This window comes from Netta rufina, assembly GCF_964035555.1.
Source record: "Netta rufina genome assembly, chromosome: 29".
In the NCBI taxonomy this organism is placed as follows: domain Eukaryota; kingdom Metazoa; phylum Chordata; class Aves; order Anseriformes; family Anatidae; genus Netta; species Netta rufina.
The window spans coordinates 697,914-717,167 of NC_140153.1; the positions used below are offsets into that span (position 1 = coordinate 697,914).

A 19,254-nucleotide genomic window follows, 5' to 3' on the forward strand; every position below is an offset into this window, starting at 1 on the left:
AATTATCAATACATAAGTGCTGTGGGTAAGATCTTAGAATGAATTAGGGGAAAAACTCAAATTACCTTCTTGGAAGCAGATGGCTATGGGCTTAGTGTCTAGGCTTCTCCCTGGAAATTTAGAAGCTGCTTAAGGCCTGGCTCCAGTGATGACCTCTCCTTAAACAGCATGAAAATATCTGTGGAATGAAAAAAAGTAACACCACTGCATTCCTATAACTCTTTCTCCAAGGTGATTGTCAGCTGCCATTTGTCTGTCATCTAAATAGTTACAGGAGCTTTTTTTTCTCTTCTCTTCTCTTCTCTTCTCTTCTCTTCTCTTCTCTTCTCTTCTCTTCTCTTCTCTTCTCTTCTCTTCTCTTCTCTTCTCTTCTCTTCTCTTCTCTTCTCTTCTCTTCTCTTCTCTTCTCTTCTCTTCTCTTCTCTTCTCTTCTCTTCTCTTCTCTTCTCTTCTCTTCTCTTCTCTTCTCTTCTCTTCTCTTCTCTTCTCTTCTCTTCTCTTCTCTTCTCTTCTCTTCTCTTCTCTTCTCTTTTCATATAAAAGCTTACTGTAAGGGCAACTTCGATCCATAAGGTAGTTTTTTTGTTTACAGAAGTTAGTACTATTGCATGTTTGTTGTTTAGGTCTTCAAGAGTTCAGATAGGTGTAAAATGTGTCTTGTCTGGGAACAGGGAGAGCTTTTCGGTGTTTCATCCCCCTGAGGCCAACATCGGAGGTGTGTTTAAGGCAGTAATTACCAAGATATGTTCACAAACATTCCCAGGAACAAAGAAATCATAGCTAAGGGTCTAACACTGTCATAATGCACGTGTAGTTGAGCAAATGTTGCTGTTGTCCACTCCGAGCATACTAAGAAAAGCTTTGTTATGTTCTGTGGTGCTGATACAGCTTTACTTTTGCTTGCTTTTATTGTGAGAATGCAAAACTGTAACCTGTAACACCTTCTTACTGTTGATAGAAGTCAGTCTTTTGCTGACATAACAAGAAATTGTTTGCAAAAGTGCAAAACTAGTAAAAAATTAAGATACGCCGATGTTAATTACATATAACTGAGAAATCCTGTGACTTTCTTACTGAATTAAAGTGGCAGTACTTTATGTTGGAAGACTGGAAGGGTGAAAAAAATGCTATATAGAAACCAGATACCTAAGTCAAGTGTCTGGGTCACAGGAGCTTGCTGACATGCCTGCTCTTTTACACAGGTATAAATCCAGTTGCAAGAAACCTTACAAGATTTAAGATGCATGGTCCTGATCTGATCCTTTTCCTCCAGCGCAAGCCAGCTGTATTCTGGTTTGCACTTTGCCACAGCAAATGACTGAAGCTGGAATGTTGCACAGCATAGACTGAGGTCATTTCTTCCAGTGAGTCTGCGCATTCAATTCATGGAAGATGCACAAGAGGCATATGACTTGAATTTGCACTGCAACAGCTAAACCACTAGATGGCCTACAGTGGAAGATGTAACCAGTATTACTCTGGATGGAAAGGTCTCATCTAACACGCACCTTCTTTGCTAATAATCAGCTTTAAATCCTGCATATAACTTGAATACTCTATGAATAAATAAACCATAGAAACACACACACAAAAAAAAACAACAACTATGAAAACATTATTAAAACTTAGTGAAGTTTGAGATGTTACCTTAAAATGGTAACTTGAAAGGATGAAAAGAAAAAAAAAGTCTTATTAAAACAACCTTATTGCATGGCCTAAGCATGGTCACACTAACACTCATCAACCAGTAAAACCAATCCTGCCGTAAGATCCCAAAGGACAGTTGTGTGGTTGGGTTGTTGGTTCCTTTGGTTCCTTTTTTTTTTTTTCCTTTTTATTGCAAAGAAGAGACTACAGCACTTTGAAAATATAATTAGAAAAGGTGGAACTTCTTCTGGGGCCATATTGTGACTAATGTTGGAGTTGCAAGGAAATAATATTCTCTGCAGATAATATTGATAACTTTAAAAAAGGTATGGGTCGGTGATGGCCAAGCTACCTATTTGGTCTGTTAGCATCCAGTATGATTAGATGATATTCTGTAAAGGCTTACTATTAGATTTCTGTCTGCAAAGTGCAGCTTTTGCGCAAGGTCATCTTTTGCATTCACTCCTTTTATAGATTTTTTTTTTTCCCCATGATCCCCAGACCTTCTTTCCCCCCCTCCCCCCCTTTTTTTTTTACTGATATATAGGAAAAAAAAAAAAAAAAACATAATTACAAGAAATATAGTAATATTATATAATTATGTATATTACATACATGTAAAAAATCCATAGTATAAATATCTAAAGCTGACCCTTAACTTTAATGGCCCCTAACCCTAATGGCCCCTAAAACTACACTCATGGATGATAATCTTAATGTTCCCTAAAACATAACAAACCTATCTGTAACACTAACCCTAAACTCTGACCTGAACCATACCCCTAACCCAAACATCCAGTTAGGGAGGGTTTCCCCCTGGAAGGTTCCTTCTTGCATATCTTAAGGAAATATGTCAAACTTAAGAGTGAAGGAAGTGTAGCAAACGGAACAGATTCTAAATTTGCTGAAAATTAAACTAAACCCAAACCAAATGGCCTCAAAGAGTGCTTGCCTTTCTGCTGCTTTGTCTCCCTCCTCCTTTTCCCATCATTTCCCTTCAGTTATCTTCTTACTTTCTCCTACTTATTTCTTGGTATGTTTTTCCTTTCCTGTCATGTTTCCTGACTGGCCTGGGAGATAAAGGATCTTCTCAAGGATCACAGAAAGAAGAAAGTAGAACAGGTATTCAGACAAAGCACTTGAAAGAAAACCAGGCAGGTTTGACGTTACAGACCTGTGTATAGACATCACAATTTTCTGGTGTTGTAGGTTCTGAGAGAGCTTAACTTTAAATAGCTACTAGCAAAGATTTGTTAAATTTCAACAGTAACAGTACTAGTGTTGGGGCTGTTTCATCTGTTTCAAAGCGTCTTTTTAAATGATTAAGATCCAAAAGCTGCATTTTAACCAGGGTGGGAAGAGAGGCCTAAAACATGAGGCACTGCCCAGAGATGGGTCTGGTTGCCCTGAAAGGGAAGGGGGCTTGGAGAGAGAGAAGCTATTTCTGACTCTGCCTGTTAAAGGAAATGCCGAAAGAGCCCTGACCCAGAGTGTGATCAAGAAGCAAATCGCATTACCATGGTAACTAGTCCTGCTCCTCTGTTGAATTAGGTGAGGTAGGAGCTGTCAGAGAAGGAGGGGCCCAATTATGCTGCTAGTGAAAGCAATGGCAAAAATCCCGTTGATTTAAATGGCAGCAGCGCTCAGACCCAAAGAAGGTGGGAAGAGAGTCAGAGCAGAGCTTCCATGCTTTTCTAAAAACCATTTCTCTTTTCATGGTTTGTCAAACCCATTCTATTTGCTTTTTTTCTTCTTTTTCTAATGCAAATTCTTTTGTTTCTGCTTCAGCTGAATGGTGTAAGAACCTGAAATGGGATGTTTGTTAAAGGCATGCAGCATTAGACACAGAAGCCAAGTAGAGAGGGGCAGAGAGATTTTTGCTTTCACATCTTCCACAGTAGAAAACAGTTAGTGACTGTGCACTTTGGCTGAGCAGTTTGAGTCAACTGCTTTGCTAACTGCAGTTATTACAGTGATGATAAACTGGCGGTGCTTAAACGCTGGGATCAATCACAGCGCAGACAACAACGTACAGCTGTTAAAGCACAGAGCCCTCTTTTCTGAGTTGTCAGACGTTGGCTTCAAATGCAGGCACGAGTAACAAGGCTCACCGCATCGCAGTTAGTGGCTTCTAATGTTTCTGGTTTCTGTGTAAAGCACCTCGTCAGACTGCCATTATAAAGCTGTATGGTGGAACTGAATTTAAGAAAGATCTCACCAAAGCAGGAGTCAGGTCATGCTGATTAAACTTCTTGAGCATTTCAGTAACTTCCTCCTCAGTATTATTAAGTTTATGACTAAAATAGCTGAGAATGACATCAGTGAATTTGGTCATGGCACCTGTTGCACCTTGATCATTTTCAACTTGTAGTGGAGTCAAGTTGAAGAGGTGTTTATTTTGTTTGGTTTGGTTTGTTTGTTTGTTCTTTTAACATTCAGTGTGAAGTGTTTCCCAAGTTTCCAGTTTTTCTATTGACCTTAACCTCCTCCTTTAAGAACTGTTCAAAATTCCCAGAATCAAAGATCCCACCTTTGACAGGGTGGGTCAAATCGAGGCAGAATTTCCATGTCGACTTCTTAATATTTCCTGTCCTTTTGCACCCCTATGCTGCCTCGACCTCCTGCCGAAAATGTTAACTATGTTCACTATGGCACATTTGTATTAGAGAAGGCATGCAAAAATCTTCCAAAAGTGCACTTTACAGTTGGAATTCAAAGCACAAAAGTTTGTGATATTCTTATCTCTTGGATGTGGTGCTCCCCTCCTTTGAAAGTGAGCCGTTCCTTTCTGGTGGAAAATCGTGTATGATGAGCACTGACCACATTCAATTTTCTGGACCATTAAACAATCATTTCATAAAATGTGGACTGAAACCATCACGTTCCTTAAAAACGAGACCTGAAGTTCACATTAAGTTTATTTTAGGTATTTAGACACCTAAAATACCTTTGGATCTTGCTCCTTTGTGATAGTTTCCCTTTCACAAGGGAAGTACACAAAGAGTGAAGTACAGCATTAAAGTGCCTGCTGTAGCCTGTGTTGCTGTGGAAACACAGTTCAGTGTTCTGTGCTATTTGGCATTTTCTATAGGCATGGCTTTGTGCCTAGCAATGTTATTCTGATGTGGAGCTGCAGAAAAAGCCAGTTACAGAAGCCAGATCACTGTACTTAGGAGAGACTGGTGTATCTCACACAGTGATATGGACGAAAGTGTTCCTGAAGAATTCAGTTTTGCCTTGGAATCCAGGAATGTGTCTAGATTAGAAATATAAAATTCAATTTGCATCTTTTTCTGCTCATTGATATTTATTTATTTATTTATTTATTTATTTTACTAAGGTTCAAGTTAGCCAGCTAATAAACATCCATTCATATTAAATTATACCCATGTACTAAGGTGTGTGGATTATAGTTTTTGTATATGCTAACATTTAATTAGTTTTTATGCTTACATTGCCTGGATTTTGTTATCTCTTTATTTCTTTGAGGAAGATTTTATGTATGCTTTTCCTGTGAACTGATACAGCAGAAATGCATGCTTCTAAAAATGTTCTTCATGTTCAGTACAGTTATGCACGTGTTGCCGACAGTCAAACAGGGCACATCCAGCAGATAAAGTGATTTAATTTTTATTTGTACGCTCAATGTGCGTTAACAAATTCAACATACAAGATAGCATTACATAATGTCAAGTAGCTTATAGCATTATGCAGTTTCACACATGTTGAGTTAGGTTTTTCGCCTTTTTTTCTTTTTTTTTTTTTTTTTCACACAAAGTTGTAACTGTCCAAGTTAATTTTACAATAGAAGACACAAGGTAAAGAATAACCACATCTGGGAGATTTTACAGTGAGTCCACTGTCACTTACTGTCTATTTTACGTTTTAAAAATATATATATCTGCACATCTTCAGTTTCCTATTATTCCAGAAGTGTTGGAGCTACTTCTACCTGCCCGATCGCCTACGTCTATTCACCCTGAGCATGTTTCCTTGACAAAGAAGTTCATCTTTTGTTTTCAGCTAAAAGAATCTTATACAGATCATCTAGGCTTAAGCATGCTTTTCACACTGAAGGAAAAAAGGGAACTTTTTTTTTTTTTTTTTTTTTTATTAGTGTGTTCTATTCAGGTGTTTGGAGCGTCATTGGAAAGCACAGTTCTGAGGAAAAGTTCCTAAACTTCAGCAACACAATTGCTTAGTGCAAAAATGAGGAGTTAAGTAGATCTACACCAGTTTCCAAAGGAGAATTGTCGTTTGTGGCTGTAAGCCACCAATAGAGCATGAGCTAGAAAGCATTTAAGACAAAGATAAAATCTACTATAACCTCAGGCAAAAATCCTTGTGATCAAGATCAATTAATCACTAACAAAAGTTCACGCTTCCATCTGCCATGCAAGACTGACAAATAGAGAGCTTCAGATTCAATGCAACTTCAGTTGCTAAAAAGACACTGTCTAGAAGGAAGTTTCAATGAGTAACTCGTTATGAGTGAGAAAATTCAGCTTTCCAAAAATAATTTCTAAGGAAGGAATGCAAAGTATTGGCAACTAACAAAGTGCTAACTGTTCGCATGAAGAGCCATCCCAGCAGCAGTTGCTTTACATTTTGGTTGGAAAGAAAACTAAGACTTGCTCCATTATTCTACTTTCACAAGTAAGAAGGTGGAAAGGATCATTTTTCCAAGAGGGCTCTAAAATTCAGTAGTCAAGACCTGTAAATGAGTTAAATGATCTTTTTTTTTTTTTTTTTTAATTATGGTACATTATTTACATTCCACAGGGCACAGAACAGACTGGCTGCCTGGATGCAACTAAATGAATACTGAAAATTTGCAGTCTTCTACATGCCTCTTCGCAAGCTCAGTTCTGCTTTATATTTCCACTGGAGACTTCAGAAATAATTTGAATTTCTACAGCTTGTTATGAATATTTACACTCAGCTTACCAGCAATGTTTACAATTCATTATTTGCTGCCAATTATCATCCTTTCCTGGCTTGAATGTAGTAAGAAGCCAAATCATGTCACTTGCCCAGATATTAATCTGATATTAAAAAAAATGTCAGGCTAGTGTGTTTACAGTGAGATCTAATGCAGCTCTTTCCAAACTTCACTCATATTTCTGGAACTTTATGAACTTCTGTTCAAAACTACTGACTATTCAGGGTTAATAGCCTGAAGTGCTGCAGGTTGTATTTATCAAGTAACATTTTTTTACATTTCAGAGGAGACGATAGTAAGCATGTTCTAAGTCATATTCACAGTTTAAGAGCTAACTCAAGCTGCTTTGAAATCCTAAAAATTAACTTATTGAAGACTTTGTTCTGTAGTGACAGACTTTGCCCTAAGTTATTTTTTTTGAGAGCTGTCATATGTAATGCAAATTCACTCAGATATGAATTTAAGAGAAGGTTGGTGAAGTTTTCATTTTAAAGCTCTTTTCCACAAGCTATTTTCTGATCTCAGTGTTACGCCATTACAACAGAACTTACCAATCATGTAGAATTTCAGATTTAATGTTTAAAATAATCAGCAAGAGTTTCCTTAAGAATCAATGATGCCAGTTTTTGTTTTTCTCAGGCCCTTCATGCACAGACAGGGTAAAATAAAATGTAATATAGTGGAGTTCCTCCAATTCTATTAATCTGTAAGATCACGTCTGTGCTAATTTCTATGTGTCAAATGCAAAGTGATCAGTTTGTTGGTGTCTGAATTTTAGATGCAAACCTCTGATGTAGCCTTACAGCTCCATAGCAAGTATATCACAATGTAAATATTTTAATACCTGATAAATTAATTATTTTTTTCTCTGAAGGAAAGTGCCATTTTCCCCTGTATTTTCCTTTTGCATTAGTGCAGAATTCAAAACCACCTTTATATGAAAATGCAGTTGGTACTCCCAAACCAGTAAAGAAGAGAACTGCAAGAATCAATGGGCAGGCAAACTAACAAGGAACTAGAGGTTAAACAGCAGAATTCAGAAACTTTGGGAGAAGCCTAAAAAAGACAGGCCGATTTTGGTGAATACCAGCAAAGACAGTTCGGCACAAACACAACTTCCATAGTGACAGATAATTGTATTAAAATCTGCAACTTGATATTGGTAGTTATACTAATTTCAGTTTGTATTAGGCATGCAATAGCGTGATTACACTGTTATATATATTTGTGGTATTTTTTTTTTTTAATTTAATGCTCTTTAGAATTTTAGTGCCCTGCAAAATCACATCACTAGAGAACCGATCAGCTGCTGCTGCTCACAAAAGTTTAGTTCTACAGCTAAAACGAAGTTTAAGTCTGTTCTATGAGTCAGCTGTTGCTGCCGCAACCTCTGCTAGTATTCGCTCAGGCTGTGCCATTTGGCCACTGGCTTTCTAGGATTCTCACACACCTCTCGCCAGTGTTCCACACCAGCTGCGGTGATGCTGTGTGCTCCCAAAATCAGCCGTCCCACCACTTCATTTTTTGTGGTACGGTCAAAATCAATAACTAGAAATTCAATGCTGATGTCAGGAAGGAGATCGACAGGGATGTCATAAATGAAGGATTCATTGAAGACAGGATTCAAAGTGCACTTCTTCACGTGAGTCTTCTTCTTTGCTATACGCTTTCTTCCATAATAAACGTTCACCTTAACATAGGGATCTGCCAGAGAAGAGAGAAACAAACTAATAACACAGTCCAGTAATGCTCCTTGAGGTAATGGATATGGTTTAGCTTGCTGAACTTGAGCCAGCTACAAGTTAATTGTGCAAGTCACTTCACCTCCCGCAGTAAGGGAGTATTGTTAGCACATTTTTTCATTGCAGGGCAACCAGCTTGAAGTTACCACTTGATGTTCTTTACAAGTTTCAGCACTGTATGGGAAACTGGGAGAAGCAAATTGCATGTAAATTGTGGTAATTAAGCCTAGAATTACCAAACAGGTAGCTTTTTGGTGAGGTCAGTGTCCAAGTGGTCAAAACCTTCACTTTTTAATGTCAGCTATAACAAAAAATATTTTTACCCAAGTTCAGGAAATAGTCCCACAAAGTGTTAAAATGGTTTTAAGATTTTGTGGATGGAAAACACTTGTAGTGGAAGGTATTAAAACCAATAAAAGTTGAAAATAATGCCTTCATTTTTCTACCAGCCTCATTATTTTATCAGTCAGCTTGCTCTTTATGCAGATGTTTGTTTAGGATTAAAATTAAGATACCTGGCATCCAGTCCTTTTTCACACATAGTGCAAGTTTTGAAGCTGGAAGGCACTTGCGCAGCTCACAAAATTAATTTTAACTTCTTAAAACTGAAACAAAGATCTCACTCAGAAAAAAATACATATAAAAATATAAAAAGATCATATAAGGAAATGGTGATAGCCTTGTGAGATTCAGCAGGTATGAGAACAGTTACTAAAAATGTGTCCTGTATTTGGAGATCATACATGGGAAGCTTATTTTTTTGAGAAAAAGTTAAGACCTACAATAGAGAATTAAAGCTAGTCTCCATTCTTTTTTCTGTGCACCTCAAAAAGCTGCAGAAACAGAACTACATTTGGTATCAGTCAGATAATAACTACGTCTCAAGTTGATTCCAATCATTTTCCCATAATTCAGAAAGAAACCTTTGTTAGGGGGATTCAAGAATCTGAGAAGCTGTGACTGCAGAATAGGAACGCCACTACAGCTGCTCTTCTCTTCACACAGCAGAATTTCCCAACAAACAACCAAACAGAAATGTTTTTAATGTCACAGATCATTCCAAATCTATCTCCTACTCTTTTACTCCCACCCACTTCTACCCTCTTCTGTCAGGGGCAGGATTTGAGGGATGTGCAGCTCCTAGTGGACATAATGATGGTAAGGGAAATGATGACTGATGGCAGCATGGAGGCACAGAGATTTGATTGGATTCAGAAAATGCTACCCGCATGAAACTAGATGGTGCCAGAAAGATGCAACTGTTAGTAACACATTAAGGAAAGATTTGGTCTTGTTTGTATAACCCTCTGTTGATCTGTTCAGTCACTTAGACTGATCCATCACCCTTACAAAGAGTTGGAGAAAAAGCAGTCCATCAAAAGATGTTCAGATAAGACAGGTAAAAAGATCTGAAAGTGAACTGAACATCTAGCGACTTTTCCAGTGACTAGAAAAAAATCACTTCTAGTCAGATAGATTCTTCTCTCAAGAGAGCACAGCATTTTTCTTCTGCAATACAATTCCCATCCAACAATCAGCAGCTACCGTGCTCTGTTTGTAAAATATATTCTCTTTCCCTTCTCCCCCTAACCCAGCTTGTATTTTGCTATACTTAAAAGTTCTTTCACGTTACAAACGACAATGTGACATTTTGTTATAGCACCCCCAAACTGTATAAGGGTGTCCAATACATCAGTCAACCTATGAATTGCTCTCTGCATGTCCTTGTGTGACTCTGTGAAACAGAATGCAAACACATTTAGAGCTGGAGTAAATAGCTTCTACCTGAGAGGCCAGTGATATCCATCTTTGGCAAATGTCTGGCTTTCAGCACCACAACAGTCATTCGCTGCGCCACAGGTTGATAAGACAGTGAGACTTGCAGCTCTCCTCTGCTAATGCATTTCTGTGAAAAAGAAACAGCAACAAAATGGTCTTATAAATATGGGCAAATGTTCGAGGTCACCAGAATTCTTTCCCTACACTAAATGCCTAAGAATTTGGAAAATTCGGTGCAGTCTATTTACTTACATTTTTAGCTTTAGCCACATGAATTCTATAGAAGGAGATGAAGTTGCATAAGGTAAAAATCATCCTGTGCTCTGCACCCTGTGCTTGCTGAGCAAAGTAAACATTGCTACAGCTTTTCCCCTTGAATTCTGTTTTCCTAAGGGTAAACCTGGTGGACATACTTAGAGAAAAGAGCAGCTCTGGCTACAATCTGAGGTGTGCTTCTGGAAACAGCTGTGGGTTTTAGCAGCTTTGTACATTGACTTTTGGTGTAGCTTAGATTGGAGAGTAGCTGAAGTTCTGTAGGCATACTTTGAAAGTTTCAGCATCAATCGAGTCTGCCAAGGTAAAGGATGAAGATAAAAGAAAAAAAACGATTCCATTAAACTTTCTGTACAACCTTTCAAAGAGTAACATTATTAAGATTATTAGTTTTGTTTTCCAGATGGTATTCATTAACTTTCCTTGAGATGACACTAATTTAGATTAAGTTTATTTAGATTACGTTCACTTGCAATTGAGGAAAGCAGTATGGGTATGAGATTGCATGGTGTCAGTAACAGCACTGATGGCAGAGCCACTGCAACAACTCGTACAGTTGCATGCTCAAAGCTCTGACTTGGCATCTTGCAGTGTCCCCATCACTGCCTTGTACTTTTAGCCCCGCAGTACAGTACAAATGGAAGAATTCTCCTGCCTTCCACCAGGAAAATCACTACAATAAATGTGAGCTGTGCTCTGGTGATCGCCTAGGAGGACAATGTTTTTCAAACGCTCTTGCTGCAATTAGTTGGAGAAAACTGTTTGTAAACTTAAACAAAGAAAATGTTCGTTCTAACTGGGGTAGCATTGCTTTATTTCAGTAGTTCCCGCGTGTTTACTTTGCAGACAAATTTTTCAAAAGTAAGGAATGGCAGCCATTGCTGCGTATGCAAAATTATGGGATGTGAGTACACACAACTTCATACAGTATATTGCTAATATGTGATTTCCTGGCCCAGGAGGAAATATTAAGAATTTTGGCTTCCAGAATACAATGGACAAAGGGAGTACCTTTTTCCATCCCTTTTAGGAAGGGAGCAATATTTAATAACCTTCTCATACTGTTGCTAGCTACTTAATAATACAGAAAATGACCCTGGAATAGCACACAGGGCCACTGGTTATCTACTGCAGTTGTTTGGTCTGGTGCTTCTCAAAAGGCTTGTTATCTGCATGAAGAAGGAAAATGTGATAGTAAAAGTTTTATGATAACATTTTTTTTAATCTTTTGAGGAAGGGAAAACAATGTGTGTAGCCTTGGTGGTGTATGTTGTCAGCATTTTGGGGATCTTTTGTTCTAAACTAATTTAATTTCCATGTGATTTGCATTAGATGGTCTGTCAGAAATTATTGGGAATGTTCATTTCAATGTGCATCTTTGCTGGCTTGGGTAAGTGCAATAATTTACTGGGTTTTAAAAGCAATGCAATATTCCAGATTTTCAAATTTCCTGTAACACTGAAAATTATGTTCAGTAACAGCTGTTTTGACACTCTGAAACTATGCAGATTTTCAATGCGCACCCAACACCAAGGTAAATCTATCTTTAATTAATAAGAAACGTTAAATAATTTGCATCCTTGATTAAATCCATTTTTATTTAGTATGATCTTTTCCTCTATTTTTAATCTATTACTTCTAGAAATTCTAGCAGATATAGTCAATGCATCGAAAATAATACAATAAAAGAACCTAAACCAGTTACTTGTTTTATCAGAATGTAAAGCATCCCAAGAATTTTAGAAAAGCAAACACCAGAACTCCATTCTTATTGTGATTCTTTTGGTTTGTTTTGAGGTGCTGACAAAGTCTCCTTTAAATAACTTTACAAAAATAATAAAAATTAAAAAAAAAAATAATGCTACATAAAATAGAAGAAAACTTCAAGTAAAATACGGTTGCTCTAAGGCATGATGTGTTTTATAGAGCTCAGCAACAATTTTCAGCATGCTTTGGCAATAAGTGACCCCAAATGACATTTCCTATTGAACCTGGAGGACAGGCAGCAAAAATAAAGTAAACAAAAAACCAAACCAAATAAAAAACACCTAAGTACCACCCCCCTATAGCAGAGGAGGACCTGGGGTGCTGTTGGATGTAAAAGGCGCTGCAAACCGGCAGCACACCCTCGCAACCCAGAAAGCCGACTGCACCCTGGGCAGCACCAAATGTGGTGGAGCAGCAGGGCGAGGAAGGGGGGCATCCCCCTCTGCCCTGCTCTCACCAAGACCGCCCCTGAAGTGCCGCGTCCAGCTCTGGGTCCCCAACACAAGGCAGATGTGGGGCTGTTGGAGCGGGGCCAGAGGAGGCTGCAAGGCTGCTCAGAGGCTGCAGCACCTCTGAATCACCTGCGGAGATTCTGTTTCCTGAGGACGGAAGACATCTTCATTAACGTAAGCCATAATTTTATATGGATTGTTTATCTTTCTAGTTTACAGCACGAGACACTAAGAACAGGATTCATTTCACCTGGATTTTAGATGTCTACATTTGACAAAACCAGCTTAGACACACTTCATCCTCAAGTGGTGACAAAAAGAGGGTCATTTAGGGTGGGATTTATCTGAGCTGTTTTAGATGTCTACTCCAGGCCAGGAAGAATCATACGTCAAAGTCTGATGACTATGCTGATGTTCTTCTACTGACTTACAGCCTATAGTAACAAATTTGGATGCAGACAATTACAAATGTAGGTGTCTAAAATGGTCAGATGAATCCCTCTTTAAGTGAGATTTGTCTTTGCAGAGCAGGATATAGTTACTCAGAATCTGCAATAAAACTTATTCATAGCACCTGTCTCTCTAGCCGTCCCCCACAAACACAGTCTGTGAAAGAAGGCAGGCCACCAACAAATGTCCCTTTCTCACATGAGCTCCTTATTTGCAGATGGGCATGCTTTTTTCTTAGCATCGTTGATTATAACATTCCTCATTTGCATGCCTCTGTAATGTCTATGCATTATCAAACCTCCATAACCACACAGCAAAGAACCGCCAAACTAAAAGAGCACAGCCATATATTATTAAAATAATATGCATCTGTGGAAAAATGGGTTTCATGCCTAAGAATTCCTGCTCACTAGATCACAGAGGCTCCCGAATCAAAAGAACTGGAATCAAATATAATGCAAGCAGTCTCAAGTCACACCACATGAAGTCACTTACTTGTATGTTCCTTTTGAGAATCTCCCTGGTCAGCTGAACCTTCCCAGTGCTGGGATCCACTCCCGCAAGGGGCACCATGACTTCTCCAATCACATCATCTCGAGAAAAGCGATCAAAGCTCAACACCAGGAAGTGAAGCACCAAATCCTGGAGCTGGCTGTAGGGGATCCCGTAGAAGGTGAAGGTTTCATCAAAGACTGGGTCCAGTGTCTTGCGAAGGACACGAGTCTTCACTCGATGCCTTTTGTCTGGAAGAATTGTCATCTTGATGTATGGGTCAGAGCTCTGAGTGTGTTCATCCATAACTGGTAGCCCATGAGCCTCCTGAATGGTAACTACCAGTGCTTTTTTGGGAAAGTTGTAGTCCACTGAGAAAGTCAGTTCTCCCAACATGACATCGTCCCCTGGAGAAGACGGGGAGGAAGTTTTACTTCCTCCCGGGGTGAGGCTTTGATCTGGACTTAGTTCATCTCCATAATCTACTTTTATTGGAAGCTGATCAATGTGGGGAGCTGCATTTGGCCCGTCTGAAGCTTTATCAGACCCTATTAAACCAGATTCAGCAGCATCCACCAAAATGTTTCCCCTTCCAGTCTCCTTAGGAGTGCCGTTCTTGTCTCTCCGGATTCGGTTAATTTTCTTCTTGTTACTCAAGGTCTCCGGATAGATACTGATGCCTTTCAACATGTGAATGAACTTATATGGTGGGGTTTTGTGCTTTTTTTCTGATTGCTGGTGACAGCATGTCCACACAAAAACTGTTACTGAGACAGAAACCACAAGGACAGTAGCACCAATGAGGCCTGCCACAACTGGAGAGACATCTGTAGGGAAGACAAGGCAGTGAGGAGATAGCTCGTACCTTTGTGCTTGCCATAGCCCTACAGGAGCTGACGCATCTGGATAGAAAATCTATAGGATACTACTCAATAACCTTTGTATCAAAGCTTCCCCAGAGTAAAAAGTGACTTCCTGTAACTCCTGTGTTCCTGTGTGGGAGACATTTTGCACTCCTACTGACCTAAGTTTTACTCTCGGCTGATCTCCTGATCTTGCTAAAACCAATCTCCCCTATTACCAGCAGTAACATAGCTCCACACGAATAGAATTCCTTGATTTGCAGGAGAGTCTCTTTTTTATGTAGTGCCCTGTTTAAAAACATTGCACAGTTCTATTTTAACAACAGGAAGGGAACGATAACTACAGACAAAACGCTGGATCTGTTCTTATCCATTATGAACAATTTAAACCTTGGATAGATTACTTTATTTTTTTTACTTTTTTTCTTTCTGATGGGGGGTGAATATGACCCTGAGCTGAGCTGTATAAGAGAAAGGGACAGTGTGTGAATGTCCCTCTAACATGATGACGATTTGTATCACGCTGCTGGATCGTTTTTCCCCCACTTTTCATTCTGACCATTCCCACAGCCTCCTCTAGGAAAGTGGGTGATGCACGAATGTAGTGGTCGCACTGGTCTCACCCAAAAGTTGAGGTTGCTCTCTAGCTGTTCTTCTGCGTTGCATTCAACATTTCTCTGCTTTTTCACCCCAGTATTGCTATTTACGTTCTTTCAGCTTTTGATGAGCTGGCAGCTGCTGACAGAAGTCTTCCCACCCCACTGTTACCAAGACTCCTTTTAATGTGAAAAATCTAATGTTCAAAACCAACAGACAGAATATTCTGTATTTGTATTTCAGGATTATTTGATATTTTCTAGAGTTTGTCAGTTGGATTCTTCAGCAATGACAGGCCAGAATAAAAAGGCACTGCATTAATTTCTAGCAACCATGCTAGTTATTTTCTATTTATAACACTTGACTTTGGGGAGGTATTGAAACCTCCCCAGAATGAAACCAGGAGTTTTGATTTCTCCAGTACATTATATCGATGTATTCAAGAAATTTAGTCAAGGGCCACCAAGATAATTAGAGTTGGAGCAGATGGAGGATGGAGAATGGTGAGCAGATGGAAGATGAGGATGGATTGAAAGAGCTGGGTATGCTCAGTCATAAAAGAAAAGGAAAAGGAAGAGATCTTTTTGCTGTCTTCACTTTCTTAGTGGGAAGACAGCGCTAGGCTCTTCTCAGACCCCCCCTACAGCAAAGGGATGAAGAGCACCACACACAGACTGTAACACTGGGAAATACAGGGAGAAATTAGAGGGAGGGAATTCACAGTAAGGACGGCCAAACACTGCAGAGGGGCTGACAGCCTGGGGAGACTATGCACCGGAGATGCTCAAACGGGCCTCAGCAACCCGATTTCTCTCTTCTAATGGCCAGACGTTAAATTAAGAGCCTAGCGCACACAGCAATGGCAAAACCCACCAAGCAACCACAGCACCTTATCTTCATCAGCACTCCTACTGGTGACATCGTGCTATCGATACCGAACAATTTCTGGCCCAATTACTGCAGAGACAATCCCTCCTTTCAGGGCAGCAGATTATTCCACGGCTAATCAAAAGAAGACCAACACAGGCGAATGATTGCATTGAGGTGCTTGCACGCTAGCTGTGGGTAGTATAATAAGCTGGGAGAAAAGGAAGGGTGCCTCTGAGCCCAGACACTCCTCCTCCAGTAGTGCACAGCGCAGAAGGCATTTTGCAAACACCTTTACTGCAGTTGTCATAGAACTGCTCCCTCTCTGAAGCAACTCCCTTCCTTCCCTACACACAATATTCAAATTGGTTTTTAATTCTTGCAACATTCATATCTTCTGCTGGACAGATGCCTTCTGCAAGACTTTCCTTGACCCCCTTAAACTGAGAAGGAATAAGTAGGAGTTAGAAATTAAATTCATCTAAAAAGTAAACAATCCACTGATTCTGAGGTGTTTACCTTTCTGTATAGTCTAAACATCTTAAGGTTAAAAATTTACTTGTTACTAAAAGCAATGTTTTTATATTACTGTATTACTTTGGCAATTACGGTATTGGTATCATTATTATTGTGTTATTGCTTTACTAATTATTGAAGCAAATTTTTTGTGGAAGACAAACCCATCTAGCCCTGTCTTTTTCTTCACAAGTTTTGCAAATTGTTTCCACAGTAGAATAGAAAACAAAAAAAATGATTGCCATGACAATAGCTAAATGCAACAGCCGGTACAAAAGATAAACTTGTCTGATTTTCTTAATTTCATTCTGTACCTTAAGCAACAGAAAATAATCTTCCAAACTCATACCTGAAACTGCAGAGAGCATCTTAATTTTTTATCTTCTCTGTTCTTTCTACATTATTTTTCATTCAGGTTACTAGTCCTGAGGACAAGACCAGCAGACTATAACCTGATTATCTGATAAACTGAGGGAAAACTGCGATTTTCAAGTAACAATACGCCTCCTTTTTGCAGAATTAGGAGAATCACATTTAATTAGATAGAAATCTTCCCTTACTGAGGCTGGATATCGTTCACACGGTGACCAACTCCACAGATAGATCTGGCTTAGGCCCTACTGCCAAGCACAGTCATGGGACAGGAATAACTAAAGCAAGAGGTATTGACAACATTAACTAAACAGTAATATGCATATCTTTATTTTGTTATTTAATGTTCCTTGAAATGAGGCAATTGGTCTTTAACAGCCAATTTGAATACAGTACAATTCAGCCATATACAGATACAATAAGCTTCAGTGCATATGCAAAAAAAGACAAGTGCTGAAACTCCTTTCTTGTCCTGATCTCAGTTTTTGTGGGTTTTGTTTCTAGTGTGTCCTGAAAGAATCAGCTCTTGTACCTTTTATTTCCTGATACACGATCTTAGAAGAAGCAACCAGCAGTCACACTAGGAAGCGTCAGCTGAGTCTCTGCGATTTGTCTTCCATCAAAATGTCTGATCTCCTGAATTTGGCTCCTACAATGCCTCGTGGCAAAGAGTTCCTCAGCTTAGTTATGTGGCCTGAAAAATCAACTGCTTTAATTTTGAGCCTACCTCACCTCACTTCGTTTGATGCCTGTTCTTGTATTGAAAGAAAGAGTAAGAAATGATCACTCCCTACTTGCTCTGTGCTTCTTCTGGCACCTCTCTTTTCATGGCTGAAGACTCCTACTTTATGTAATCTTTCCATACATTCATGAAATTTTTCCCTAATTCCTTATAGTTTTAAGCTGCACAGATACAAAGCTACCTAAAAAAATACTTTAGTGTAGCTTTTGAAGGTTCTGCACAGAATAGTGTTTTGAATGCCCATTTTAAATAACACAGCAGCCTATTTTGTCCCCTCTATCAAAAATAACTTTTTTTTATTCAAAATTTGTAGATGAGATCTTTGTTCTGATGTGATGCTAAGATTTAACTGAACTACTGACTAACTTTTTGGGATATGGAACGATGTTTTCAATTAATGAAAAATCATTGAAAACTTCTTTTTAATACTGGTGTTTGCTGATTATACCCTAATGGACACCGGTGGCCAGCAGCTGAATTATGGCAGTACGAGGCTCTCGGGTTCCAGGAAAGATGCAAAAGGTAAATGCGCATATTAGATAAATGGTATAGCATGGATTATTATTATAAAGCGTTTTAGAATTTAAAGGAAATGTAGTGACCGTGCTTTAACTCTTGGGCCTTACAGCTGGAAGGGAAGGTCAGTCCATCGCTGGAGGACAGAAAGAGGCAGCAATTTGAATTTGCGAGGCTGGAGAAACCAACCTGACGCACACCCCAGCTGCCGTACCACCAGGCCCTGCGGGGACAGCACGAGCACCTTCGCGGTCCGTGGGGAGGCAGGCAGACGGTGCTGCCGGCGGCCCAGCCGGCCGCGAACACCTCCCGCAGCCACGGCGGGGCCCACGCGTGGCCGTGCGGGGGCACTTCGGGGCCGTCTCGCAGGCGATGATTTAGCAGGGCTGCCCGCCGCCTTCCTCGCAGCCCCGGGGGGCCTCGCTCGGCCGGAGGCTGCCGCCGCCCCCGCCTCGGGGACCCCCCCGCACCGTCCCCGCCCTCCCCCCCCCCTCCCCCGGTGGGCACCGCCTTGCCGGGCCCGCAGCCGCTCCCGCGGCCCCCGGCGGCCCGCGGGGAGGCGCAGACAAAGGCTGGGGCGCGGCCGGGCCCAGGCATCGCGGTACCGGCGGCCGGGCCGAGCCGCGGGGCTCCCGCTCTTCCCAGCGGGGCTCTTCCAGCTCCGTTCGCATCCTCTCGGCGGGGGGGGCGAGCCCCGGCTGCCGGTGGGTGTTGGGGTGTTGGCCGCCAACGGGGCCGTCGCTGTGAGGCGGGGGGGGGGAAGGCGGGGGGGGGGGAGGGAGGGGGGGGTGCGGCGGTGGCACCAGGCAGGGCCTGGCTCAGCACTGGCGGAGGGGGGCGGGTGGGCTCGGGGGTGGAATTGGAGGAGCGGGGCCCTCCGCGCGGCCCGGCCCCACTCACCGAAGCTGGGGTGGACGGTGGTGATCTCCGCCATGGTCCGGGATAAGCCGGAGCGACCGAATATGCGGAACCCGGTGCGGAGGCGCCGCGGTACCGGCCCCCGCCCGGAGGATGCTCCTCGCCCGGGATGCAGGAGCTGCCGACTGGTCCCGATGCAGCGCACGCCCCGCCCGGCCCCGGGACCGCCTCCCCCCCCCCCCCCCCACCTCCCCTCCCGCACCGCCTCGCCCCGCCCCGGAGCCGCCCGGCGGTGACTCGGCAAGTGGCGGCGCTCCGGGCGCCGACCCGGGCGGGCGGTGGCGGCGGGGACGGGGCCGCGGGCAGAGGCGAGGCCACG

The 19,254-nt window shown here is 41.3% G+C and overlaps 1 protein-coding gene across 1 annotated transcript; it reads right to left on the minus strand.

Moving 5' to 3' along the window:
- Positions 1-7,982: 7,982 nt before the first annotated feature.
- Positions 7,983-19,021, minus strand: SYT11 (synaptotagmin 11; the record flags this gene model as incomplete). Its single annotated transcript, XM_084303377.1, has 4 exons — positions 18,918-19,021; positions 13,548-14,371; positions 10,117-10,237; positions 7,983-8,293 (listed from the first exon to the last, which is right to left on the minus strand). Exons 1-4 carry the CDS (start codon positions 18,949-18,951, stop codon positions 7,983-7,985), a joined length of 1,290 nt encoding a protein of 429 aa, XP_084159503.1. The 5' UTR covers positions 18,952-19,021.
- Positions 19,022-19,254: the final 233 nt, after the last annotated feature.